The sequence below is a fragment of the Canis lupus genome, chromosome 5 (genome assembly GCF_003254725.2).
Source record: "Canis lupus dingo isolate Sandy chromosome 5, ASM325472v2, whole genome shotgun sequence".
NCBI classification, from domain to species: Eukaryota; Metazoa; Chordata; class Mammalia; order Carnivora; family Canidae; genus Canis; species Canis lupus.
Window position 1 is genome coordinate 41446818 of NC_064247.1, and position 27496 is coordinate 41474313.

At 50.3% G+C, this 27496-nt stretch overlaps 1 protein-coding gene and 1 long non-coding RNA gene across 2 annotated transcripts in view; one reads left to right on the top strand and one right to left on the bottom strand.

Annotated features, from left to right (window-relative positions):
• On the top strand, positions 1–7320 carry LOC112647258 (uncharacterized). Its single transcript, XR_003128216.3, has 2 exons — positions 1–565; positions 2325–7320. It is a non-coding gene; the product is annotated as an uncharacterized LOC112647258 (long non-coding RNA).
• ALKBH5 (alkB homolog 5, RNA demethylase) overlaps positions 6479–27496 on the bottom strand; it is a 25443-nt gene continuing 4425 nt past the window's right edge. The window contains exons 2-4 of the mRNA XM_025428159.3: positions 21332–21412; positions 11415–11570; positions 6479–10605 (exon numbers count right to left, since the gene is read on the bottom strand). Of these exons, the coding sequence (XP_025283944.1) occupies positions 10428–10605; positions 11415–11570; positions 21332–21412 (415 nt within the window). The 3' untranslated portion in view covers positions 6479–10427. The remainder of the gene's footprint in view (positions 10606–11414; positions 11571–21331; positions 21413–27496) is intronic.

The window sequence follows — 27496 nt, forward strand, 5'->3', positions numbered from 1 at the left end:
TGCCCCGGTGCCGCTCGCCCCGCCCCTGTCGGCCAGACAATGGGGGAAGACTGGGCCCCCGGGCTCGGCCGGGCTCGCGAAGGTGCTCCCGCCGAGCATGCGCCGCGGCGCGGGTCCTGCCGGGATTGTAGTCCGCGAGCCAGGCTTCCTGCGTGGGCGGCTGGGGACAAGCTTTGGAGGGGGCTGACGGGTGTTCCCGAACTTGGAGGAGGCCTTTCCTTCCCCCAGGGAGGAGCGGCGTGCTTATTCAGGTAATGAGGAGGACCTGCCCCGAGAGCCGGGAGAGTTCTGACAGATCCAACTTCTCGGCCCCCCAGCCTCAGTTTCCCCACCTACATTACGGCCCAGTGATTGCCAAGGTATACAGTTCCACGGGGCAGCGCTTTGTTCGCAAGTGTGCCGGAACACCTCCCACCACCGCGCTTTTGCTCCACTGGTGGTCAGTCAGGAATGCCCTCCCCAGTCCCTCGCCCCTGGGAATCTCCTACACATCCTTCAGGGTCCATCGTAAAAGGCTACGCGTAGCAGCGCGGGATTCACGGGCCATCCAGCTAGAGAGGGGCAGGTAAGAGGCCCTGCCTCCGGAGGTGGCGTTTGGGGCGAACCGAGATTGGATCTGGGCTCTTCCAGGGTGGGGGAAGGGCCTCCCCTGCACGCAACACTATATAAACAAAGCTGCACCCCGCCTCCACTCTCCAAGGGACTATCGGCCTGTCCCCACCCACCTCGAAGGCCGCCTTTTCTCTTCTGGACCGTGGCCTCAAGGCCGAACCTTTCCTTCCAAGGCTGAGGATAGGCTGCCCCCGCTCAGGGCTGGGCAGGAGGGAACTCCCAGGAGCTTAGGTGGGGCCTATGGGCCAGCACCAGCCGCCCCCCGCCCCGCCCCCCAGCTGTGTCCAGGGAGGCAGGCCCGACTTCTGATCCTAAGGTAGCTACCAAGCAACGTGGGGCCTGGCCGTCCCCCACCGCCGGCCGCCCACGCCCTCAGCGGCCCAGCTCAGCCCTGCCCTAGGGTTGGGGCTGCATCTGGAAGAGGAAGGTGGGGGGGGGCGGGATGCAGGGAGGTGAGTGCAGGGACCATGATCAGCACTGCAAAGTGTAAGGGTCCCTCCAGCGTGGCAGACACTATTCCAAAGCCTTTCTTGTTTCAAGGGACTTAATGCCTCAACTTATCTGTGAGGGAGGAAACAGGATTCCCCACTGTACATTTGGGGGAGCTAAGACAGATGGGCCAAGGCAAGCAGGGCCTTCCACCTGAGCCAGCCGAGCTGGCTGGACAAGAGGGCCAGACCCCTCCGGCCACTGTGCACTGAACACCCGACAAGGTAGCTCAGGCAACTCTGAGGCCTGTGTTCTGATCCCTGCCCTGCTACCCAGAGCCCCAATTTCCTCCTCCACAAAATGAGAACCTCACAAAGGGAAGTGTGAAGTTGTTAATTTACATTCCCACATCATTGCTTAGAAGCTGTGTGGCCTGAGGCAAGTAACTTAAGCTCTCTGTTCCTGAGTGTCCTCACCTGTGCAAATGTGGCGACTACCCAGTACCTACTTCAAAGGGTTGCTGTGGAGATGGAATGAATTAGGACTTGTAAAGCCCTTAGAAAGTTCCAGGCAGGCGGAAGGCCCTTCTGTGTGTGTGTGTGTGTGTGTGTGTGTGTGTTAGCAGTTCCACAAAGTTCATGCTAATTGCTACGTGAGCTCTTCCCCTCTAGCACCCTGGGCCAGTCCCTGCCCTTCCTCAGTCTCCAGTTGTCTGTCTTTGAAAGGGGCCTTAGTCATCAGGCAGTAAGCCTCCATGCCTCCCCACCACACTCCCAGCTCACGGCTGCCAGGGGTAGGGGGACAGAGCTGAGCAGAGACAATGACCACCCAGGGTTTACTGTGCCAAGAGGGGAGACACGGGTGGGAGGAGGCTGTGGGAGCCCAGAAGAGGCATCTGACCCGAGGTAGAGGCCTGGCGGGTGGACAGATAGGGGTCCCGCAGCAAGGAGGGGTTCATGAGGTGTCAGAAGTCACCCCACACCTCTAACCTTGCAGATTTTAGGTCCCCCAAATGAGTGTGCCTGTGGAATGGGGGTCCAGAATGTGGATTTTACACCAGCCCTTTCTTGGGTGACTGAGGCCCAGCTTGGCCTCATCCATCAGTTTGAAAGGGGCTAAATGGGTGCACTGTGGTATAAATGGGTGGACTGAGACACTGAGACGTGGCGGACTAGGGCAGCCCACCCACATGAGGGCAGGGTTTAGGAGTGGCCCCAGGGAGGGTTCCATCCCAGGCTGGGAGGGTCTGGGGCACTAATGACTCTGTGTCTCCCCTCCCCCAGAGCCTCCTTGAGAACAGGCCAGGGATTACTGCTGTCGCCAAGGACACTAGAGCCAGTGGCCAGGCTCATTGGTGGATGCAGAGAACCCAGGCTCAGGGGAGCCCAGGCAAGGCAAGGCCATGAACACAGGACCTTCAGTGATATTGGGTGCCACCATCCTACTCTGGGAGCACTGGAAGGGAGAGCATATCCCTCCTTCAAATCTCCCAGCCTTGGGTCAACCTCAGGCCAGGGAATGACTGCTCCCTTCTTGGCATTTCCTGGGTGAGGTGGCCTCGCCCTCCTTCTCCGCCCTCCCCCTCCTCCATCCTCTCCTCCTCCTCCTCCTCCTCCTCTGGCACTCCAGGGCCCTAGCCCAGCTCGAGGTAAGACTCAGGTCTGGCTTCAAATCCCAAGACATCTCCTTGCTAGCTGGATGACCTCAAGTAAGCCACTTGTCCACCTTGGGCTTATTTCCTCATCTATAATATGTACAAAGGACTAAATGAGATGATTCAAAACAGGAGTTGAGCATGGGGCATATTCCTTGAGAGCCAGCCGGCTTTAGGACTCTCTTTAGGACCTGCTGGCTGCTTCACCATTCTTCAAATGTGCTAGACATGTCCTACCTCAGGACCTTTGCACTCACTGATTCCCTGCCTGGAACACTTTTACTCCAGCACTTAGCCAAATCCCTCACAACCTTTTGGTTTTAACTTAAATGATACTTGCTCAAAGAAACCTATTTCCCTCACTCCTGATGCCCTTTCCTGCCTGATTCTTCTGCCTATGTCTCTCATGAATTTAAAAAAAAAAAAAAAAAGTGAGTGGGGGCAGGGGTAGAGAAAGGAGGAGAGAGAGAACCTCAAGCAGACTCCCCACTGAGTGCAGAGTGGGAAGCAGGGCTGGATCTCATGACTCTGAGATCATGACCTGAGCCAAAATCATGAGTTGGACACTCAACCAACTAAGCCACCCAGGTGTCCCTTCTTTATGTGTATATTGTCTCCCCAGCTTGAGAGTGAGCCCCTGAGGTCTCGGTAGTTTTTAATGCTGTTGTTCATTGCTGGGTCCATGGTGCCCAAAATAGTGCCTGGCACAGAGTAGGCACTTAACACATTAAAAAGAATAAATAAAAATTTGAGAAAGATCTGAAGCCAGTACAATAAAATGTTAGCGTGTGTGGGTAGTGGGTACTACTGTGTAGCTTCTCTGTTGAAGTACTTTCCAGTGTGCTTGAAATATTATAAAAATATAGGGGCACCTGGGTGGCTCAGTGGTTGAATATCTGCCTTTGGCTCAGGGTGTGATCCTGGAGTCCTAGGATTGAGTCCCATATCAGGCTCCCGGGAGGGAGCCTGCTTCTCCCTCTGCCTTTGTCTGTGCCTGTTTCTCATGAATAAAGTCTTTAAATATATACATATATATATATATATATACACACACAACATAGGAGCCCTGATTTTGGGGGCACCTGGGTGGCTCAGTCAGTTAAGCCTCCGACTCGATTTCAGCTCAGGTCATGATCTGAGGGTTGTGAGATGGAGCCCTGTGTTGGGCTCCAAGCTGAGCATGGAGCTTGCTTGGGATTCTCTCTCTCCTTCTTCTGCTTCTCCCTGCTCACACATTCTCTCCCCCCAAAAATAAACCTATTAAACACACACACACACAAACACACACACACACACACACACACAAACAATAATAATCCACACTGTTTAGGAGTCCAGTCTGTAGGAAAGGGTGGTAGATGGCATGCAGAGAGGCAGGTGGGTACCAAGGGTGTCCCTGAGCCAGACTGGCATGCATCAGGCGTGTTCTCTGAAGCAGACGTCCCAATAAATGCCGTATCTGTCCTTTATCTGCTTGAAGCCTTGCAACAGCACTAGAGGGAGGTACAAGGACAATCCCACTTGACAGTAAATGGAAGCTAAGGACAGAGAAGTGACTTGCCCAAAGCCACCTGAGGAGGGAAGGAGGAAAGAAGGGGTGGCATGGGAAAGCCCCAGTGGGAGGCAGAGTAGGGGCAGCAAGGGAGTGGGAGGAAAACCTGGCTGAGCCAGGCAGGCCCTGCCTTCCAAGAGCTGGCCCAGATCCCGGGTGAGGCCATGACCCTCCTCTGCTGCCCAAACCACACATGCAGCTTCTTCCTGGCGGCTCCTCCAGGGGCCTCACAGGCCCTAGGATTCCTGGAGTGGAGTGTGGGCTGGGGGTGGGGGTGGACAGGGCCTAGGGTGGAAGGAAATGAGGGAGAAAGGTGGGGGGATGGATGGGGAGGCCACTGGGGAGCCTGGGGCTGGGGATGAGGAGGAGAAAGCACCTCATCCTGCATAGTATGCAGTATGAAGCTGGCACTCAGGGCCTTCTCTAGGGCCCAGACTGGAGAGGGCCAGTGAGTCTGGTGGCCTCTGTCCACAGAGGCAGTGTGCTGGCCTTCAGTGAAACACAAGCCAGACCAGTAGTAGTACTGGAGCACACCCAGCCTTTCCTCATTTTACAGGGGAGGAAATGGGCTCAAGAGACCAGTGAGTGGTCTCTGGACCTCTGGCCCAGTGCTGCTGTGGGTGCAGTACTCAGCCCTGACCCTCCTCACACTCCCCCTGAGCCTGGATCCTGAGCTGGGCTTTTCTTCAGCTCATGCTGGGCCACAGGACCTGGAGATTCACATTCACCTGCCTCCTTGCCTGCAGGAGTGTCAGGTTTGAGGCTTCAGGTTGACCCTGTCGTAGGCTCATCTGTGTTTCATTCCTGTGGCCCCACGTTCTCATCCTGCCTCTTGCACATCACCTTTCTGGACCCCAGTTTACTCATCTATAGGATGGGGGCAAAAAAAAATTAATTGCTACCATTTATGAACACTGAGCATTTAGTCTGTGCCAGGCACCATTGTCATTCATTTAATCCTCTGCCATTTTACCAATGAAAAAACCAAGGTTAGAGAAGTTAAGTAATTTGCCCAAAGTCACACAGCTAGTATGTAGCAGTCAGGATCTGAGCTCAGGCCCCAAGTAAGGTATCAGAGGCTGTGGTGAAAATAAACTGGGACAGCTTGTAAAGGGCCACACTCACGGAATCTAGGAGAGGGTGTGGAGTTGGGTCCTAGTCTCCCAGCCTGGTAGAAGCAGTGGGACCACACAGCGCACTCTGGACCGACTGAGGGAAGCCAAGGGTCTGGGGAGACTGGATGGGGGTCAGAGAGGGCAGCCTCCAGCAGGAGCTGCCCAAAGCAGAGGGCCCTGGTGCTTGGAGAGGTTCACAGGATCATGCCCTGATGAACTGGGTCCCCCACCCCCACCCCTAACCCTAGGGGCCCTGGCCAAGCAGAGCAGAAGCAGTGGGGAACCTAAATTCTTGCCTCTGGGGCCTTAGCTCTCGGCCCAAACCTAGGGACAGATGGTCCCTGCCCCACTCTGAAGCAGTCGCTTAGACTCTGCTGCCCCACTGTGGGCACAAGGGGGAACTGCACCAGGACACCTGGCTGGAGGACTCCAACCACAGTGGCAGCCCTTCCATCTCTGGCCAATGCGTCTCTTAATGATTTTGACTTGTCCTCAACACAGCAGCCAGAGGGGTCCTAAGTCTCATCGTGTCCTCTGTTCAAAACCTCCATGGGAAGCTACTCACAAGAGCCAACTGTCAAGTTTTAAGAATTTTTTTTTTAATTTTTATTTATTTATGATAGAGAGAGAGAGAGAGGCAGAGACTTAGGCAGAGGGAGAAGCAGGCTCCATGCACCGGGAGCCCGACGTGGGATTCGATCCCGGGTTTCTAGGATCGCGCCCTGGGCCAAAGGCAGGCGCTAAACCGCTGCGCCACCCAGGGATCCCAAGTTTTAAGAATTTTTATAATTCGTTGTAGTCATTATTGAAATTTTATACAATTAAAAAAATTTTATAAAATTGCTGAAAACAAAGGTAGTGTTCAAAACTAAGCACTCCCTGTTTTACATTTTACTATTGTCTGTATGCTTTCGTTCCTTACATCTGGGGTATCTGTGTGGTGGAGACTGCGTACCATATAATGTGCTTCCGTCCACCTCCCTTCACAACACGAGTGTGTTTACACCATGGATTTATTGTTGATTTTCTAGACCGGTGCCATCCAATAGAAACAGAATGGAAACAACATAGGTGATTTCAAATTTGTAAGTAGCCAGATTTAAAACAGGAAACAGGTGAAATTAAAGTGTATTTTATTTAACCCAGTATGTCCAAAATATTGCCATTTCAACATGTAATCAATATAAAGTAACTAATGATATACTTTACATTCTTTTTTCATACTAACTTCAAATTCTGGTGTGTATTTGACACTTAAAGCACATCTCAATTCAAACCAGCCATATTTCAAGTGTTCAACAGCCAAACTGTCCAGTGGCTGCCATATTGGACAGCACAGGTCTAGATTTAAGAAGAAATCAGCAGAGAAAATAATGCGGATTAAATTTAATAGTGCTGAGGCTAAGAGATTTCAATCCAATTAACACAGTTTGCTCTAACGTTGAGAAATCAGTAGGCCTTGTACCAGATTTAATGACAGACTTATTGGGAAGAGAGTAGTGTAGTAGGCTGAAGAGTGACCCCCAAAGATTTCAGATCCTAACCCTTGGAACTGGTACATTTTTTCACCTTGGATGTGATTATTTTTGATCATCCAGGTGGGCCCTAAATCCAATCACTAGTGTCCTAATGAAGGACAGGCAGAAGGGGACTTGGTACGAAACAGAAGAGGCAGCCATGTGGCCATGGAGGCAGAAACCAGAGTTAGAGGGCCACAGTCAAGGAATGCCACCAGGAGCTGTTAGAGGCAAGGGCTGGAGGCTCCAGTAGGAGCATGGTTTGGACCATGATCTCGATTTCAGACCTCCAAACTGAGAAAATACGTTTCTGATGTTTTAGCCACCAAGTTTGTGGTAATCTATTACAGGAGCCCTGGAAAACTTATCAGCAATGGGATGCAGTTCCATTTGCCATATTAAGGTTGAATTACAACCACAGGAAGGCTACAAATAGAAGAATCTATCAAAAAGATCAACAAAAGCATTCTGTGAGGAACACGTGGCTATAAAGATAATAGTGTACTGGGTATTTTATTATTTGTAATTTACGTGCTACACATCTTTTATATCAGCACAATTTAGAATAGCCATGTTGGAGAGAGACCATACCAGGTCGGTCTTGTATCCTCAGCACCCAGCAGAGCCTGGCACATAGTAGGACACTCATATTTTTGGATGAAGGGGACTATGGGCCTCAATCTTCCCCAGCACAATAGGGTCAGAGGAATGGGATGGGCTCCCTAGGAAGGCAGGGCTGGTGTCAGATGTTAGAGCGCCTACCATGTGCAAGACTGGGGTGGGGGCAGTCAAATTCAGGGAGTCAGGTGTGGGACCCCCGCAGGCTTAGTCCAGAGATGGGGTGCCATGGGACTGCTGGGCAGAAACTGAAGCCAATGACAGCAGGATCTATGACGGCCAGAGCCCCTTCCCATAGCCTCTTCTGTCCCTCATTCTTGCAAAGGGCCTCTTTGGGACAAGGAAGAGCCCAGGTGTGACTCTATCACAGCTACTGTAGAGTTCCAGCTCCCCAGCTCTCCACATGAGCCGCCCATTCTATGCCTGAGTCAGGAGCCTGGGCATAGAGTAGGAGGTACCCTCCTCTGCCATGTAATCTAGATGATTTTGAGTAAGTTACTTCCCCTTTCAGCTCCGAGGTCTCCTCTCTGGGACAACCATGGCCCAGTCTACCCCTGCAGGCCCAACCTGCCACAGACCATATGGAGGCTCTGGCCCCCTGCCCTTCACATCCTGTCACCCATTTGCAGGACTGAGCCCCAGCCAGTCACTTGATCCCTCCACATTCTCTCTTCTCCTCTCTTAAATGGGCAGTTAAGTGACTTGTTAGCTTTCCACAGCAAGAATTAGCCAGACTGGTTTGGGCCCTGGAAGTGAATAAGGGAGACAGATTCCAGACCTACGCCGACCCGATCCTGGATAAGAAGGGACTTAAAAACACTCTGGGCCCCAACCCCAGTCCCCACATGCCTGCCTCATGCCTGTATCCATATCCCACAACTCTGTAGTACACATCTTGAAAGAAGGAACCAGAAGACTTTTGCTCATTGATGAGACCACAGTGAGGACTCGGCCAGAGTATAGGAGGAACTAAAGAATAACTGAGAAGAACTCAAAACCACTTGCCTATCTTTTACAAAGGCCAGGCTCTCCCCCTGCCTTTGCTCACCCTGTCCCTCCTTTGCTGGCATACAGTATATCTCATCAAACCCAGGGGGAAGGGCTTCAAAACTCAGCAGGTTGTGATCTTGGCTCCTGGACACATGGCCCATCCTCCTGAGAGTGGGAGAGTTCACCTTCTGCCGTCTGCCCTATTCTCTCCCATGAGGACTTCCCTGGTGGGCAATGAACTCTGGCCTCCCCAGCCCGGGTTCAAAGTTAAGAAGAAAATAAGGGGATTAAGGAAGCACCAAAGGCAAATCCTCTCTTATAACAGTATCAGACAACTGTTTCAAAATATATTAGATTTGGTTTTTATTGTAGAGCACACATATCAGGGCAAAGTGCTGCACACACAACTACAAATCATTTTTGGGAAAAAAGCTGTAAAAAAAATAAAACTGCAACTGCTTTAGTTACGCAGTCCCGACTTGAATCCACGCTGGCAAAGGAGTTCTGGCCCCTGAGAGGGACTTCTTGACGGCTGCCCCAGATTTCTGCAGCCTCAGGCCTGGGCCTCTGTGAGTCAAGGCCCCCCTGGGGTGGTGGCAGCCCGGAGACTGGGAGGGCTTCTGCTCTCAGCAGGCCTAGGTCTCGGCCATGGCAGGCAATGAAACATTCCTAATTAATCTAGATCAATACCTTGCAACCTTTGAGGATCTGAGTAGGTGGAAACTGCCAAAGACTTTATTATCTTTTTCCTTTTATTTCTTAAAAGCCCCTTCCCCAACTCCCACGCCCCTGAGGCAGAGAAGGCGCCAACCCAGTCTGCAGACCTGAGCTCTGGCCTTGGTTGAATGCATGCTACAGGCAGACAGAGGGGGTGGGCAGTTGCCTTCCTATGGGGATGACATGGAGAGAAGGCCCAAGCTGGCCAATGTAGGAGGAAAGAAAGGGTTAGGAAAAAGCCAAGAGACCAAAGGAAAAAATAAAAACTCAAAAACAAAAGAAAACAAAAACCCTACCACACACCACAACAATTTTCCATACCCCAAATGCTAGACTTGGAAGGACACCCGTCCCTCTAGCTAGAAACAATTCCTAAAACTGCCCCAACATGGCAAGTCTAACTGTTTCGTACAATCACACGCATATGCATGAAAGGAGCAACGCAGCAAAGAGGCGTGCTCTTGGCAAGAAAGGTCAAGACCACTGTAGCCAGCCCCGCGGCAGCCCAAGGACCTGTGGGCAGAGCAGGCCAATGGGCGTGGAGGAAGCCTGGGGGCTTGGCCAATAGCTTTGGGGTGGCAGAGGACTGTTTCAACCCCACCCAGTCATCCTGAACAACTCTGCTGCAGGAGAAAGAGGGTGTTTGCATGAACTTCCAGGGCCTGGAGAGCGGGTGAGAAGTGGGAAGACAGAAGGCCTCCTGCAGAACCAGCAAGGAGCACAAACGAGACCTCAACCCAGACATTGGGGGGTGGGGGGGGTGGGGCTGAAGACTGAACTTCATTTACAACACTGAAAAGATTTACATTTAAAGCAAAACAAGAATTTTCTTAACCAAAATATTTTGTTGCTTTTAAATAAACCCAGCCTGACACAGCCCCACTTGAGGACAGCTGCCCCCCACACCTCTACTGGCCACTCTGGTGTGAGCTTCTGTCCCCTACAGATGCCAATAGCCTTTCCATTTTGGAGGAAAACCAAGAACATGAGAATCAGGTCCCAGCCAATTCTGTTCTTCAGCCTCAACAGGCAACAAACCCAAGGAAAAAATGTAAGGATAAAAAAAAAACCAAAACCAAAACAAAGACAAAACAAAACAAAAAAACAAAAAAACAAAACAAAACTAAAAACAAAAAATAAAAACAAAAACCAAAAAAACTGAACACAAGGAGGGGGCAGCTATGTGAGGATGAGCCAGAGTTCCCAGGAGGGCACGGCATGCCTCAGTGCCTGCGCATCTTCACCTTTCGGGCAGGGCTGCCTGCCGCCTCTGAGCAGTCCTCCCCAGACTCATAGGACTTGCGCCAGTAGTTCTCAGAGCTGAAGCTACTCCTCCGACGGTGTGTGGGCAGCAACACGGAGCGCCGGTTCTCTTCCTTGTCCATTTCCAGGATCCGAGGCCTGCGAGGGAAGGGGTAGGTGGAAGCATCTGGGTCAGACCCTCACCATCTTGGTGATTGCGTACTTCAGCTTGGGGGTTCTCCAGGAAGGGCAGCAATGGCAGGAACACACATCATCTTTTTGCCCACGGAGGGCAGTGGCCTTGCTCAGTCTCTGAAACACTTCCCAATTAACCCTGTGGGATATGCTTAGCTGTGGGATGTGCCTAGCTGAGTCTAGTACCCCAGGACATAGCCAAGGCTGCCCTATCACAGTCTCTAGACTTTGTTCGGTCCTCCTGTCACCTCCGCCCACCCTTGCTCTGCTCACCAACTCCACTAGCCCCTGAAAGCAGCACCCTCTTGCAGCCTCAGGGTTTCAACCCAGTACCTCCTGCCTAGACAGGCATTCACGCATAGCTTCCTCATCCTTGTTGTCCCAGCTTAAACATGTCCCCAGAACCCTTCCCCTACCCTTCTGAAATGGGTCCCTGCTCTGCTGTCTTCGTCCCGAGCTTCCTTAACATTTAAGTATAACCCACAAGAGTGTTTGTCCAGGTGGACAGAGAAGGAAGTCGTGGGAGGCCCACAATGCATTCCCCCCTTGTCAGAATCTTGGCCCAATCCTTGCTCTCTGGGGGTATAGGCAGTTGGTCCTGGGTTAGGTGGGAATGCCACCAATGCCACTGACCTGGAAGCAGACATAAAGCTTGGAAAAGTAGGTAACCAAGGCTCCTAACCACCCACACCAGGGACCCCCCCGCCAACCCATTTCACTCCACAGCCAGGCCATTTGTTGCTGTCCTTTGTTGAGAGTCCTAAGCTGAGTACCTGTGGGCAGCATCAGGGTCTGCCTTGCGATGGGACCGCTTGGGTTTCAGAGCAGGGTCCCTGTTGTTTCCCGAGAGACGATCTGAAGCATAGCTGGGTGGTAACACAGAGCTGCTCAGGGACTTTGTTTCCAACCGGGGTGCATCTAATCTCGTCCTGCAAAGCAAAGACGCATGGGGGTCACCAATGGGCCTGTGGGGAGGGTGTGGGCCCCATCAGACCAATTCTCTCTCTGGGCCAGAGAGAGGAGGACCAGCAGTCTCTGTTCTATGCCTCAGTCTCCTCATGGTTCAACTAGGTCTGGCTGACTTGCAAAGATCCTCCTTCTTAAGGTCAGGCTTAGGAGTAGGAACACAAACACTTCTGTTGAGACGTCTAATGATAGAGACCTGCTGCACCACGGGAAACATCCAGGGCTCTCTCAACTGGACTCACCCTACTCAGGCCCAGAAGCTCTCCAGGGGCTTCTACTCCACCTGCAAGAGTACTGAGGGCCCCCAAATACTCCCCAGCAGATGCCTTCATTCTTCCTGAAATAGCAAGACAGGAACGAAGGTTCCTCTGGCCCAGGCCTACAAAAGGGAAAGAAGACTCCCTACTCTATCATATAGGAACGCTAAGGTTGTGGCAGAGCCAGAAAGCCCAGGCCTAACTCAACACTGACACTTGGCTCTGATCCAACCACAGGCACCTGGCAACTTATGCTGGTTACAGGATGCTGACCAAGTCAAGGTAAAATCCCCACCTAGCACACTAGCTGTGAGTTTTAAGGAACACACTGCCCAGTAAAGGGAAAACATGCAAGTATGGATGGGGGAAACAGAGAAAGTGAACAAGGAGGTGGTCCAGGGCAGTGATAGGAGTCCTTTATGAAGCCAGGCCTGGAGGAAGCTAGCCTGGGAAACCTCAAAGACGCCCTGAGACTTCTTGTGTAATTTTGAGAAGGCTAGCAAGTCAGGCTGGTGGCATCAAGGAGCAGGAGAGAAGTCTGGGATGGAGAGTTATGGGGACACATCTGGCAGAAGGTGCCCATAGGCAACTGTGCAAAAAATAGTCACTTGGTTCTGAGAAAGGTGCTGTAGTCAGAGCAGAGCATCCTCACAAGAACACTTCAGGGAAGACAGCGGGAGGGAAATCCGAGAGCTGCCCTGGATTAAGCCACATGGTGTTCTTGGTAACAACTGCATCCAAACCTCACAGGTTTCTCTACCTACCCCCAGTTGAGGTGCTATAAAGAAATGAGGAAAACTAGGTTGGAAAGGTGGTAAGTCAGAGGTCCTAGAAGTCATGGGGGAAAGGTTTAAGCTCGGGTAAGACTCTAAGCCTGACAAGCAGGAACCACAGGGCTCTGACCCTGAGCAGGGGTCTTTCTCCTAAAGCCAGCAGATGGCACCTTCTAGCTGAGAACCGATGTTTGAACACCCTCCAGCCCAAAGTGGTGCATAGACCAGCACTACTGCGACTTTTCCCTGCACTTGTCCCTGCTTGTTTGCTTTGGCCCCATGGACAGGAAAGCCAGAGTAGTCAGCTAACCTGCCTGGCCCACCAGTCTCTGCCTCTACTCTCGGCACTCCAGGCTCAGGAAAGTAGGACCAACCTAGCAGAAAAAAGGAAGAGGATCAAGCCCTAATGGTGCCACTTAGAATCCAGGCTAGTTGCCATCCCTTTTTGGGCCTACTTCTCCATCTAAGCAAAGAAGGGAGAAAGTGGCTGGCCCTAGGGTCTCTTTCAGTTCTAAGGGTCTAGAAATCAAGTGGCCTCTTTTAAGCCATGATTCTTTTTTTCCTTTAATGATTCATTTGAGAGAAAGAATGATCATAAGTGGGGCAAGGGCAGTGGAGAGGAGAAGGGGGGACAAGGAAGGGGGGAGGGAAGGGGGAGGGAAGGAGGGAAGGAGGGAGGGAGGGAAGAAGGGAAAGAGGGAAGGAAGAGGGAAGGAGGAAGGGAAGAGGGAAGGAGGGAAGAAGGGAGGGAGGGAGGGAATATCTCAAGTAGACTCTGTGCTGAGCCTGAAGCCAGATGCCGGGCTTGATCCCACAACCAGAAGATCATGACCTGAACTGATACTGATACCAAGAGTCAGACACTTAAATGACCATGTCGCCTAGGGCCCCTCAAGGCTAGAATTCTAGAGAAGGATAACAGGAAGAGGTGGTGTGAGGAAACACCCAAACACAAGGGTGGGGATTAGAAATCACTGGAGCCCCAAGGACCTCCTCTTCTTTACCAAGCTAGGCCTCATCCCTCCCCCCCCCCCCCCACCTCCCCGCAACCCTTTCTGGCTGAGAGGTCCAAGTGGCAGAGATCAGAGTAAGACATTAGCCATTAAGCTTGGCTTAAAGGCCTCCAAAGGTATCAAGCTTTATGTAGGGAAGTCCCCTCTCTGGCACGGTGGAGCTAACTCCAATGCTAAGCCCCCACAAATACCAGGAGCAGGTGAGGTAGCTCAGGGCAGGAAAACCACTGAAGGATGAAAAAGCCTCAGTGAAGCCCTGGTGGGCAGGGCTCTGCTCCCTGCAATTGTTTCCTCAGGTGACTGACAGATGGTGAGAAAATGAAGAGCAGAGTCACCAAGGGGAGAGCCTGGCCCACACACCTCTGGGGCTAGAAAACACTGAGCACATCCTGCCACAGAGGCAGAACCGGCAGACACTGATGATCCCTGGAGGGGCCCCTGCCCTTCTTGAGCTGCCTTCTTGGGAGGCCAGTCTGGGCAGGCAGGGGCAGTGGTGGCAAACCCCCACCATGGACGCAGGGCCACTGGAGAGGCTAGGGAGACGGGGGGACGAGCTGAGACTAGACAGGCCAAGGACATGGACTGGCTCTACTTCTAACTGCCTGAGGGAGGCAAAAGGTGTTGTTCCTTACACGTGACAGTACCACTGCCTTCAGGAGGCAGCCCTCCAAGAAGGGATGATCGGAGGTGGCCCTACCAAAAACCCTGCCTTCGGTACGCACTTTGGGGATAGTATAAGCTCTGGGGGCTCAAAAAGTGCTCCTGACACATCCTCTGGGGTTGTTAAAAGTACATCTCAGAGGTGCCTGAGTGGTTCAGTCTGTTAAGTATCTTCCTTTAGCTTAGGTTGTGATCCCAGGGTCCTGGGATGGAGGCCTGCATCAGGCTCCCAGCTTCACAGGAAGTCTGTTTCTCCCTGCCTCTGCCTCCTCCTCTCTCTGCCTCAAATGAATAAATAAAATCTTAAAAAAAAAAAAAAAAAAAGAGAGAGAGAGAGAGAGAAAGAGAAGAAAAGAAAGTACATCTCAGAACAGCTGGAGAAGTTCCTGCCTCCCACCACTTCCAAAAAGCTACCATGCTGCAGGAAGCCAGGCTAGAGCCAAGATCCCAAACCCAGTGCCCACTGGCTGCTTAATTTCTGAGAACACCCCACCTTAAAAGCCAGCTAACTTCCAAGAAGCATACTAGGCCCCCTCAGGGTTCAGCAAACAGATCCACAACCTTGAAGTCAGGAAGTTCTACCAGTAAGGGCTGGGTCCGGGCCTCCTCAGGTGGCAAGAGAAAAGGAGACCTGCCTTACAGATCTGAGTCAACATCAAGGGTGGTTACAGCAAGGCACTCCAGGTATGGAAGGTCACCCAGAGTGTCAAGACAGCTCCCAGGACAAAGCAGGCATTAGACACAGGTACTGGGGAAGGCTAAACAAAGGGAAGATGACTTAGCATTAATATTAACGCATTAACATGTGACCTGAGGGGCAAGGGAGGGAGGTGACTGTCCCAGGAGGTCTCCTCACATTCCTTTCTCGCTCACTGAATCCTCTAGAGAAGCTGCTGAGGAGGATTATTCCACTGTAAGGATGGGAAGCAATACTAAATCAGAGAGCAAGTCACTGGCCTAAGACCCACAGCTACGGTCCAGGGATGGCCTCTGGAGCCAGGCGGACTCTCGGTCTTACAACAAAGCAGACTGCGGTCCAGGCAGACCAGGAACCAGTCTGCCCCTCAGGCCAATCATACTCAACTTCTGGCTCCACCCTCATACCAAGCACCTTTGTGCTTACAAAGCCCGGCTTTCCCAATGGAGCAAAGAGGCAGTGTGGCAGGCCTGCCTGAGCACCCCCTTGTCTACTGAGTGACCTCGGCTCTAGGTCTAAGCTCTAGGACCTGAGTATCAGATTCCCACAAAGCCCAGAACTGTACCGTTGTTTCTCCTGCAATAGTACCCCCCGCCCCCCACCCCCGACACCACTCCCCATCTTCTACCAAAATCCCTCCAACATCACACCTCGCTCCCTGAAAGACAATTCTTCTACATCGGTCTCTGGAGAGCCTAAACAGCATGTGAGGGATATAACCCAAAGAGAGGGCACCTCAAACCCATGGTCCTAGCAGAATTTCCAGCAAGACCTCCAAATTCAGACCTACAAGATAACCAGGCCCCAAAGACCTATCCAGATCATTCCACCTGATTACCAACATGTCATACCACATACCTGTAAGCCAGAGCTCCAGAGGACAGACCGCAGGGCCCGCATCATGGGTACCCAGGAAACCCCTGTACAGGCCTGATAAGGTACTGATCTCCACAACACCAGGGGGCCAGACAACACACTTGCTTTCCCCAGACTGGGCCAATGAACAACGAATCTCCAGGTTTCTCTTTCCTCCCACTCGCTGTGTTTCTGCTGCTCACACCACCTTACACCTCGACTGGACACAACCTTCCTCATCCGCTACTCCCAACTCATCAAATTCAGAGAGAAAATATGGTGAGGAAGGGGTTAGGAGAAGCACATAGCATTCTTGAATTTAACCACCCCTAGTACCACTACTACCCCAATTTACAGGTGAGAACACAGGACTCAGATAACCAACTTGTATTCAGTGAAGAATGGGCAGAGCCAGGCTGGGAGCCTAAGCCAGTTTCATTCCCAGGTGACCTCACTGCTCTCCCATTCCTCATGCAGGGTATATGCACATGGACGCACACACTCACTGGACCAAGAAACAAAGGTGAGCTAACCTTTGGCCCAGGGGATGAGAATCATGGAGACAAGCAAGGGCACCAGTCTTGGCAGGGCAGCGTCTCAGGCCAAGTCAGGGAAACCAAGAGCTGGCCACTAACCCCTGGAGGAATGAAGCCCAGAATGTACCCTTCACTCATACACACAGAGCCTCACACTTGGGCTACTCTGCTTTCAGGAACAGTCTCCCCCGACCCTGGAATTCCTTGGGTCTGAAGGACCAAATAAGCCATTTAGCTCAGCCTCCTACAGTCTCTCTCATGCAAATCCCTCTCACCCCACTGCTTCCAGGTATACATCAGCCTTGGTTAACATTTCGCAAAGGAACCTCTAGCTGCTCTTCCCAGCTTCAACCCACTGAGCTGAGCTCACTTAACCAAAAGCAAAGACGTGCAGGCTGTTAACACTGCCTTGAGCCACTTTATCTGATTAAATGAAGAGATTAACCATGCAGGAAGACAAATCTTGTAGGCAGACCTAAGGCATCCCTGGGTGCCTCCTGAAAAAACAAGGGACTGGGTGGCCTGGCTACCAACCGAAGGCCCTGGAGGCCCACAAGCCATTTCCTGATGATCAAGTGTTGATCTACAACCTCCTTCCCATACCTCCCCTCAACTACGGAGATCCTCTATACTTTGCGCTTTCCAGCCTTTGAACTTACCGGTTTTTAGTTTGTTTTTAAGAATTTTTAAGAATTTTTGAAAGATTGTGTGCACATATGAAAGAGAGAATGAGCACATGGAGGAGCAGAGAGAAGCAGATTCCCCACTGAGCAGGGAGTCAGACACAGGGCTCGATCCCAGGATCCCAGGACCATGACCTGAGCCAAAGGCAGACATTTAAACTGACTGAGCCACCCTGTCGCCCTGAGCTTACCATTTCTGCCTGGCTAGCAAGGTCTAGCTCAGGAGCTAGATCCACCAATCCCTGTCCCAACCCACGCCCCCTCCCCCCCACCATGCCCCACCAAGATAGATTTTTAAATTTTTGTTTGTTGTTGTTGTTTGGTGGGCCCCAGTAAATATACTTTGTTCTTTTTTTTTCTGTTTTGTTTAAATATTTATTTATTCATGAGAGACAGAGAGGCAGAGAGACAGGCAGAGGGAGGAGAAGCAGGCTCCATAGAGGAGCCCGACACAGGACTCAATCCTGGAACTCCAGGATCACATCCTGAGCCGAAGGCAGATGCTCAACCAACCGCTAAACCACCCGGGCATCCGTACTTTATCCTTTTACTCTGCTTGTGTTGGCTGGCATCTTGCATGTCAGTACTATTACATACCAGCAGAGCTAGGATCAAGATCTTACTCAGCCATTTACTGGTTGTGGCCCCAAAGAGACTCTAACACTAAGCTGCAGCCTCATTCAATGGGAACCCTCAGGTGGTCACTCCCAGCCTCCTAGTCCTCCCTGTGAGAAACAATGGTACCAGTCACATGAAAACTCAGCACCAACTACATTCAAGGGTGCCGCATCTTGTTGAATCAAAAAGCACTTGGTGGCCACCTACCCATTTCTCCCCATGAGGCACTTAAAAGCACTGTCCCAGCTCTGACTGACCTGGGTGCCCTAGGCCCTTCCCCAACAACCTGTGTAATTTTTACTCAAACTTGAGAAGGCAGGACTGGCTCCATCCCCTCTGCCTATGAGGAGTATAGGGCCAGGCTCAATGCCTAGATTCTACCCATCTAGGATGCGGCCTCACCAGCAAGTCAGTCAAGTACTCGTCAAGGCTACATCCTTGATGTCTGGGGAGTGCTCCCTTTTTCATCCTGTCACCAGCTTGTCCTTTTCTTTTTCTTTTTTTTTAAGCTTGTCCTTTTCCAAGATAAGCCCATACAGCTACTGTGGAGCTGTTCCTCATTTGCCTGCATTGTCCTCCTCATCTGGGCTGGGCCTACATGAAGAGCAACCTCATCCCCGCCCCCATAGAATGCAGAGTTGGAAATTCACAATACCAAGTATGGGCTATAACTGTCTAAAGGGGGAGGGGGTACACTGACAGGGCTATAGGTACATGTTGATGCTTCATGCATGTCGGAACAGTTAACACCTGAGCCCCGAAGGATGGCTAGGTCAACCAGTTTCCACTGCATATGTGGGTCATCTGCAGGGTAGGATGTGCAGAATAAGATGAACATGTTAGATACAAAAACATTCCCATCAGAGGCCACATTGCTCCAAGGGCCCAGGATACAAGTCCATGGACCACACCAGGAGTTCTAAGTACTTTAGTATGAGGAGTACCAGACAATAAGAAAACTCTAAAGAAATGAGGCTGGATGGACAGGCAAAGCCCAACAAGGAGCCTGGCTTTTATCCTGGGCCTCTCATCTGGTCCCCTGAATTGTCTCCCTACAGCTGGGCAATATTCTAGCTCAGCTGACCTGGGGCAGCAGAGGCCATCTTTCCACTCCTCCCCAGCCCCCTCATATCAAAGCTCTGTGCTTCTGTTCTCTCTAGCCCAGTCTGTGACTGGCTCCTGGGCCCATTTGAGTCAAAGGGTCAAAGGGCATCAGTAACCCACCAATGATCATTCTCCAAGGTCAGACCACTGTCCAGGGGCCCAGCTGGCCAAAAGGCTTCAGGGGGACCTGGTTAACAGTATAGGCTCCTAACTCCACTGAGAAGCATCCAAGTCAGCCAGCCTGGGTAGTAAGGGAGCCACTATTCAAGAGGGAGGAAATGGAAGAATGACCTGACACTCCAGCTCTGGCCACTTCATTTGCACGTCCAGTGAAGACTTCCCTAGGAGAAGTTATTGTGGGAGGCTTGGGGGGGGGGGGGGGGGACGGACACCTGGGAGGTTGCTACTCTGGTTTTACATCACTCTGGGAGTTCCTCTTCAAGTTCCTAGCCTAAGTGGGCCATTTGGTCCTGGCTGCAGCTGGAAGTGCTAGTACAGCCCGGGAAGAAATGACTGGGGAAAAGAGGCCAAAAGGGAGCTACAGTCTGGGTTCCATCACTTCCGTATTCTGGGTTTTGGCCTGTGCTGGAAACCACAGGAAAAGAAAGTAGAAAAGCAGATAAAAACCCTTCTTCTGAGGAATTCTGAGAATATTCTTAGGCTAGAGGGCAAGATGCTGCCAGTTCCTAAACAGACCCATGTCTGCAGCTCCTAGATGTGCCTGGTGCTCTCTCTACCTGGCCCCCAGGATGGTTGTTCAGACCTCTACCATTCCCATTCTACATATGGTACAACAGAGACTCTGAGTTTTGACTTGACAAAGTGGTAGAGCCATACCAAAGAGACTTCATCCACCACAATATTTTGGAGTTCTGGCCCCCAAAGGTCAAGATACTCAAGTTACAGACTAAAATTTAAAAAACGGAAGCCAAAAAGTAAGGACATACTTTAAAAAAAAGGGGGGGGGGGGAAGAGAACTCCAAATGGCCAAAGCTAGAATTACTGGAGCATAAAAGAAATACCCATAAATCCATACTGATATAAGTAAACAAAGAAGTAAAGAAATAAATGAAGAATTATTTCATTTCATTCTAGAATGAACAAAATCTCTTCACAGAAGAATTCCAAATAACTTGGGCGGGGAGCCCCCGTTCAGGGAGGTGGCGCTAACTCCCCCACTCCTTATGCGTGGGCTGCACACAACTTCCCTCCTCAGATAAGGGAAACGGTGACTTTAGAGTATAGAAAACCAGTGAACGCAACCTCAACCAGGTGTTCAAGGTCAACATCAGCAGTGAGAAGTCCTATGTGCCCTGGATGTGACCAAAGAGAAGGTAGCCTCACCTCTGTCGTCTTCCTCCCCCAAACCCCTATCAAACCACGAGAAAAATGCCTCATTCCAAGGGAGAGATATTCTACAAAATACCTGACCAGTCAGGGTCATCATGAATAAAGCAAGTCTGAGAAACTATTACAGCCAAGAGGAACCTAAGGTAACATGATGACTAAACGTAATGTGGGGTCCTGGAACAGACAAAGTATGTTAGGAAGAGACTAAGGAAATCCAAATAAAATCGAGACTTCATTTAACGATAACATATCAATTATTACTTTCTTGACTGTAACAAACACATCTCACTAGTATAAAACGTTAACAATAGGGAAAGTGGTATGTGGGGTAAATCAGAGACTATACTATTTTCACAATTTTAAATCTAAAGCTATCTTAAAAAAATAACATTTTGTTTTGTTTTTCTAATTTAAATAAAGACGGCAAGCTATAGGATACCATGTTCCAGTGCAGGGGGGCGGGGGTTGGTCCAGGCACTGGTTCTGCTCTCCCCAGTGAGGTCTATACAACCCTGGACAATCATCTAGCCTCTTGGGGCTCTACTCTAAACACAGGCTTGTCTTCACCCAGCACCTGTTTGGCTCAGTCCATTCACCCCACAAGCAGAAAACCAGAAGTGCTAAAGGGGCTAGGTCTGGTGATGTTGGTCGGTACATCCCTGACTCCCTCGCCAGAAAGGAGACAGCAACAAGCTATGCAACTATTAAACACTGCAGCCTAACCTCCCACCTTCCTTTCCTCTTCTCACTCCCTGCTCCTCCCAGAAGTGAAAACCCAGGCATTTTTAAAGCAGGCTGCTAAAGCGCAGTCTAAAAATAATCACCAAGAGCACATGTGACAAATCAGAACGAAGAAGATGGAGAAAGAAAGAGGGGGAGGGGTGGTCTGGAAAAGGGGTCCCCAAATCTTCTCTCAAGACTGTATGCAAGAACACTAGGAACATGTGCTTCTGCTCAGCCCCAACTCCCTAGTTAAAGTCACAGAACTTAATTTTCCAATGAAGACAAAATAGCTTTTTCCTCAAAGAATTAAAATAAAAAAGTATGAGACCTGATAGCCTTTTCCTCTCCCCAGGCTTCATGCTGCTATGCTATTGATACAGAGGAGCCAAGTTCTAAGGGAATCCAGCCCTACATCTCCAGACAGGCCTGCAGGTGCCAGACACCGGGGCACTTACTTCCTGAGGATGATGACCGCTCTGCGCTCCTTGATGTCCTGAGGCCGTATGCAGTGAGTGATTTCATCAGCAGCATATCCACTGAAAATAAACACAGAGCATATGAGCTTGGAAAGGGAACAGACAACCAACGTTCCTACGGGGTGAAGAGACAGAAATATCGTCCAGGTCTTATGGCTACCTCTGCCTTGTTATTTTGAGAGGTTCAAGGGTCTACATGGAAAGGGAAATCACCTGTTAAGTTCTAGGATGCGCCAATCAAGAAAAAAATCTAGGATGAGGCAAAGGCAGGCTTGAAGACAGAAACCACAGCAGGAGTCTCCCCACACCAGCCAGAAGCCCTTCTTGTCAAGGGCACCCCAAGAAGGTATACCTTTAGTCACTCTACAGGCAGTTAGAGCGACTCAGGCCAGACCCTGGTAAGAAGACAAGAACTGCATCTCCTCTTCTTCCCTCCCTGGCCCCCACCCTTCAACACAAAGAGGAAGCCAAGGCAGACACAGACAGCCCTGAGTCACCAGAGAGAACTAAGGCTGCAATGTTCAAAAAGAGAATTTGTCTACTTGAAAACAAGCTTTCAAAAATCTCCACTTGGGGGGATCCAAAATCTTGAAGACAGCTGTGTTTGGGATATTTTAAGAATTCCCATCACACTCAAATATCTATTTATTTTCATCAAGTTACATGATTTTAAAAACTGCTTAGACCAATGAACGTGGGTAGATGACTGTCCTCTTCACAGCTAACATCTTTTGGATTTGAAACTCTGGAAGCAAACTCAGCATCCTGAGCCTCCTCACATGCCCTCACCAAGGAGCATGGCACCTAAGAGGCACTCATACCCCAAGTTCCTCCACAGAGCTGAGGCAGCTCTACACAGCCATTCACATGCTCAGCCACAGGTGTAGTGGGAGGTGGAAACACCTCAGCCTTATCTTGCTCAGCTTCCCCCTGACCACCCTGGACCACAAATCTTCTTCTCCATGGCTACTAATCAGCTCCCCTCTCAAGAGCAGCTATAAAGACACCCATATAACTGTTAGAAACAAGGCAGGCCTGGGAAAAACTCCTCTAAATGGCTAGGCTGCTCCAATATGGAGAAGAACTAGAAGTAAAACAAAATATAAGAAGTCCAAGAGGGAAATCCCTTCTGATTTGAGGGAGACACAGAACCTTTAAAGATTTCCCCTCCAAGCTGCTCCTAGACCAGATGTTTTGTTTTCTCTGTGAACATCACTCCTAGAAGAGACTATGAACAAATATCCACAGTCAAATCAGTTTGGAACATGTTGAAGAGTTTATTTTATTTTTTTAAAGATTTTATTTATTTATTCATGAGAGACACAGAGAGAGCTAGAGGCAGAGACACATGCAGAGGGAGAAGCAGGCTCCATGCAGGGAGCCCGACGTGGGACTCGATCCCAGGTCTCCAGGATCACACCCCAGGCTGCAGGCGGCACTAAACCACTGTGCCACCGGGGCTGCCCCATGTTGAAGAGTTTTAAAAAATTTTTTAAAAAGCATGACTACATTAAGAGATCTGGGAATTATTACAGCAGAAGAATCTGCTGACTGTTCAACTGAGCACTGACCAAAGAACCTTCTCTCAAATAACACCTATTAATACCTGTAAGCCTACAGTGAGAAATGTCACACTGAGATAGAAATGGAGAGACCTGGGAAGCCCTGGTAGCTCAGCGGTTTAGCACCGCCTTTGGCCCAGGGCATAATCCTAGAGTCCTAGGATCGAGTCCCACGTCGGGCTCCCTGCATGGAGCCTGCTTCTCCCTCTGCCTGTGTGTCTCTGCCTCTGTCTCTCATGAATAAATAAATATTAAAAAAAAAAAAAAAGAAGAAGAAATGGAGAGACCGGAGTTAGAATCTGAGTTTTGTCATCTTACTACAGCATTGTGTGACCTTAGTGAGGTCACATGCTGGGCCTACGACTGTTTCTGCATCTGTAATAAGAAGAGCAGTAGAGAGACACCTGGATGGCTCAGTGGTTGAGCATCTGCCTTGGCTCAGGGTGTGATCCTGGTGTCTTGGGATCAAGTTCCGCACTGGGCTCCTTGCAGGGAGCCTGTTTTCCTCTGCCTAGGTCTTTCACGAATAAATAAATAAAACCTTAAAAAAAAAAAAAAAAAAAGGAACAGCTGTAGGTTTTGGGTGTTCATCATGCTTTACAATTTAGGTATTCTTTTATGACCACAAAGATTTCATATCTTTTTTTTAAAATTTTTATTTATTTATGATAGTCACACACAGAGAGAGAGAGAGAGAGAGAGAGAGAGAGAGGCGCAGAGACACAGGCAGAGGTTGAAGCAGGCTCCACGCACCGGGAGCCCGACGTGGGATTTGATCCCGGGTCTCCAGGATCGCGCCCTGGGCCAAAGGCAGGCGCCAAACCACTGCGCCACCCAGGGATCCCCAAGATTTCATATCTTACTTTGAGAGAGAACATGCATGTGTGTGCACAAGCCAGGGTAGAGGGTCGGGTGGGGAGACACATGGACACATGGGATTAGATGGAGAGAGAGATCTGCACTGAGCACAGAGCCCAATGCAGGGCTCAATCTCATGACCCTGAGATCATGACCTGAGCCGAAATCAAGAGTCAGATGCTTAACCTACTGAGTCACCCAAGCACCTCAATGATAAGATTTTTTTAAACATTTTACTTATTTATTAGAATCAGAGAGAGAGAGAGAGGCAGAGACAAGAGACACAGGCAAAGGGAGAAGCAACTCCATGCAGGGAGCCTGACAAGGGACTCAATCCTGGGCCTCCAGGATCACACCCTGGGCTGAAGGTGGCGCTAAACTGCTAAGCCATCGGAGTGGCCCATAAGATTTTTTAAAAAGGGACACTCTTCTTCCCTTGCAGGCAGAATTAGAGTTCTAGGACTACATGGTTGGTACCCTTGGAACCTGTAGGCCTGTAGTGAAAATTGTTAGATAATGCAGTGTGCCTGGCACAGCACTCCCATTCACTAAGCACATGACACAAGCCAGCCAGCCCTGGACCACTGGGGAGCAAGCTAGAGACTTCGGTTCAGTACCTGCCAAAGAAATGTGATCTGGGTTCCTCTTGCAGGGATCTGCCAGCAGAAAAGACCCCATTCCCAGGGCTAAGAGTTCCAGAGCTTGTTCTAGGCTCTCGTCACTCCACACTGGAGGAATGCAGGTGTGGGGTACAAGACAGTCCTGTATAAACACAGGACACACACCCCCCCCCCCCCCCACCCGCCCCGCAAAGAGCTATGTCCAATTCCCCAAAGGTACTCCAAGGCACATTTCTAAGGCCTGTTGACAAGCATCAATCTGTTTGACATGGTTATAGGCATACTGGGGCCCTCACCACCCATCTTCAACAAGGAACCACATTCCTTAACGCAGAAGGAGCAAACCCAGATAGCTGTCAACCTTAACTGTCCCCACCTCCCAAGGGCTCCAGAATGAATAATAAGCCATGCCAGAATTCTGCAACTGAGCCCTGGCCTCAGAAGAACTAGTGTGGACAGAGAACACACTTGAACTGCTCATTTGCACTGGTCTTCTAGAACTTCCTGTCAGCTGCTACAGAGCCCACTGACCCCTCCTCAGTATCTCAGGTTCCTCTGAGAGCAGGAGGCTCTGAGTCCTGGCCGAGGGAAGCTCTTCTGGCTAAACTTCAGCAGAAAGTATCCAGCAGAGACCACAGAGGATTATTTACTGCTAAGGAACCTACTTACTATAAGGAAAACTGTCTGAAAGTCCAACTCTGCCAGCTTGAAACTTAATATGCCCTGGGTTCAGGCCTTATCCTTGGCATGAAAAATTCCAGTGCCTCCTGCTCTTTGTTTTCACAGGGACGGGAGAAGAGGAAATACTTCATGCTGGTCTGCCTCCTGCTCCCTGCCTGGGCTGAGCCCTTTCAAGCTCCCCCCACCCCATGTAGCAGTGACCAGCATGCTATAAACATTAAGAGCAATAGACCTGGTTCTGTCACCCACTAGCACCCTTACCCTTACAGTGACTAGTTTTTTATTTAACAGACAGACCAAGACAGCACAAGCAGAGGGGGCTGCAGGCAGAGGGAGAAGGAAAAGCAGACGCCCTGCCGAGCAGGGAGCATAACCTAGGACTCGATCCCAGGACCCTGAGGTCATGACCTGAGCAGAAGGCAGATGCTGAACCGACTGAGCCATCCAAGCACCCTGCCTTTACAGTGACTCGAGAGTCTTTCTTCTCCCCAGGGAAGCTTTCCTCAAATCCCCCAGTCTGGGGGATACCATACCTCCTGCCTACCCACATATCTCTCTCTTTTTTTTTTTTTAAGATTTGTTTATTCATGAGAGACACACAGAGAGAGAGACGAGAGAGAGAGGCAGAGACACAGGCAGAGAGAGAAGCAGGCTCCCCGCAGGAAGCCGGACATGGGACTCGATCCCCGATCCTGGGATCATGCACCAAAGGCAGGTGCTAAAACACTGAGCCACCCAGGCATCCCCCCACACCTCTCTACTACTAGGTTTGGCCTTGTGGAGATTGTGTTTTCCCTGTAAGACAAAGTGCTGCAAAGACCTTATTCATCTCTGTGCTCATGAAATCTGTGTTGAGCTCAATTGTTCTGTTGCAAATCCTTCCTCAGAGGATTAGGTGCAGATTAAATGAGCAGTCTGAAAAACTTTTTCTAAAGGACTATGCAGGACTGTACATCTCTCCTCTAAGGACGGTTTTGGGGACAGCTGTAGTCAAGGCACATTCCCAAGACAGTCACCATTCCCGATCTACTGTGCACCCCACCCAGGACAGAACAGAACCAGAGGTAGAGGGACTGGCCAAGATCACCGGGACTGCCTGGCAGCCTCCCTACAACTGCAGTTACCTGTTCTGGGAAGCCCCCAACGAGCCTGCCTCACACTGCTAATGGGCCAACAGGACTAAGAAACTTAGGTTTTGGGGGACAGTAGGCCAGCTATCTGGGCACAGGGGTGGGATTTTGATCTCACATTCATAACCAAACCCAACCTTCTAAAATGACATATGGCCTAACTTTATGAGAAGTCCTGGGACTTTCTAAATACATAAGGAAGGTCAACCTGCTCCAGGTTTCTCTACACATCAAGATATAATTAGAGAGTAGCTAAGCACAGAAAGCAGCTCGTCTCTAGAGACATCTTACCTAAACTTCAAGTATTCAGTAGTGTAAAAGAAATTCAATCTTTGATAACAACTCTATGCCATCAATAGCCCCATTTTTGCAGAGAAAAACTAAGGCCCACAGAGATTAAGTTACTTACCCAAGGTCAAACAGTGGGGACACTGGAACTCTAATCAAACTCTTGATTTCACTATCTATGCTACACAGATTTTTGGTTTTTTGGTTGGGGGATGGGGTAGGCAATAAGGAGTAGAGAGAAAACCACCTGTGTTTTCTGGTGACAAGGTCCCATCTATCCTGAGGGCCTCATTGGCCTCAGGAAAGGACATTCACATACGACCACTTTCAAGGAAGAAGTCCACAAAGGCGAGCACAAACCCAAGAGAGCTAGCACAGTATCTCAGTGATGGCTGCACATCAACTGCCCAGGCGAAAATGGCCAGCCAGCCCTGAAATTTGTATGGCCTATTTATTTTCTCCTTGTTCTGAGCTTCAAGATTAAGACCGCTGTTCACCTGCTAACTTCCTTTCCTTTGCTGCTTCTGCCATCTTGTTAGGCCTGGCAGAACCAAGGCCAGTCAATCTCCTCAGCCCAGAGCTCCTCTTGAGGATGCACAGCCCGGACTTCATCCTGAGGTTCCTCCCCCCTCCTGTGGAACCAGAAGACTGCACACAAGAGATGTGGCCCAGGACCTATGTGCCCTACTTTCCCGACTATTTTAAGCCAGAAAGCTAAATTTTGCTTTCAAACAGCTGAACAAGATCAGCTCTTAGCCCAGAACAGACAGGGGTGCCCACTCCACCCAGTATCGGTTATTACCTAGAAGCTATAGGCTGTGTTCACCTCTGTGTGTCCCACGGCTGGATGGTAACAGTCACTTCCAGATGGGCGGCTAAGGCCTGGGTCTCTGGGCATGTAGCCACCACAACCACAGACCACGTAACAGTGATTAAAAAGTAGCAGCAAGTAAGCAATTAGCCTTGAGGTAATTATTTTAATTAATCCAACTAAAATCTGTTTTA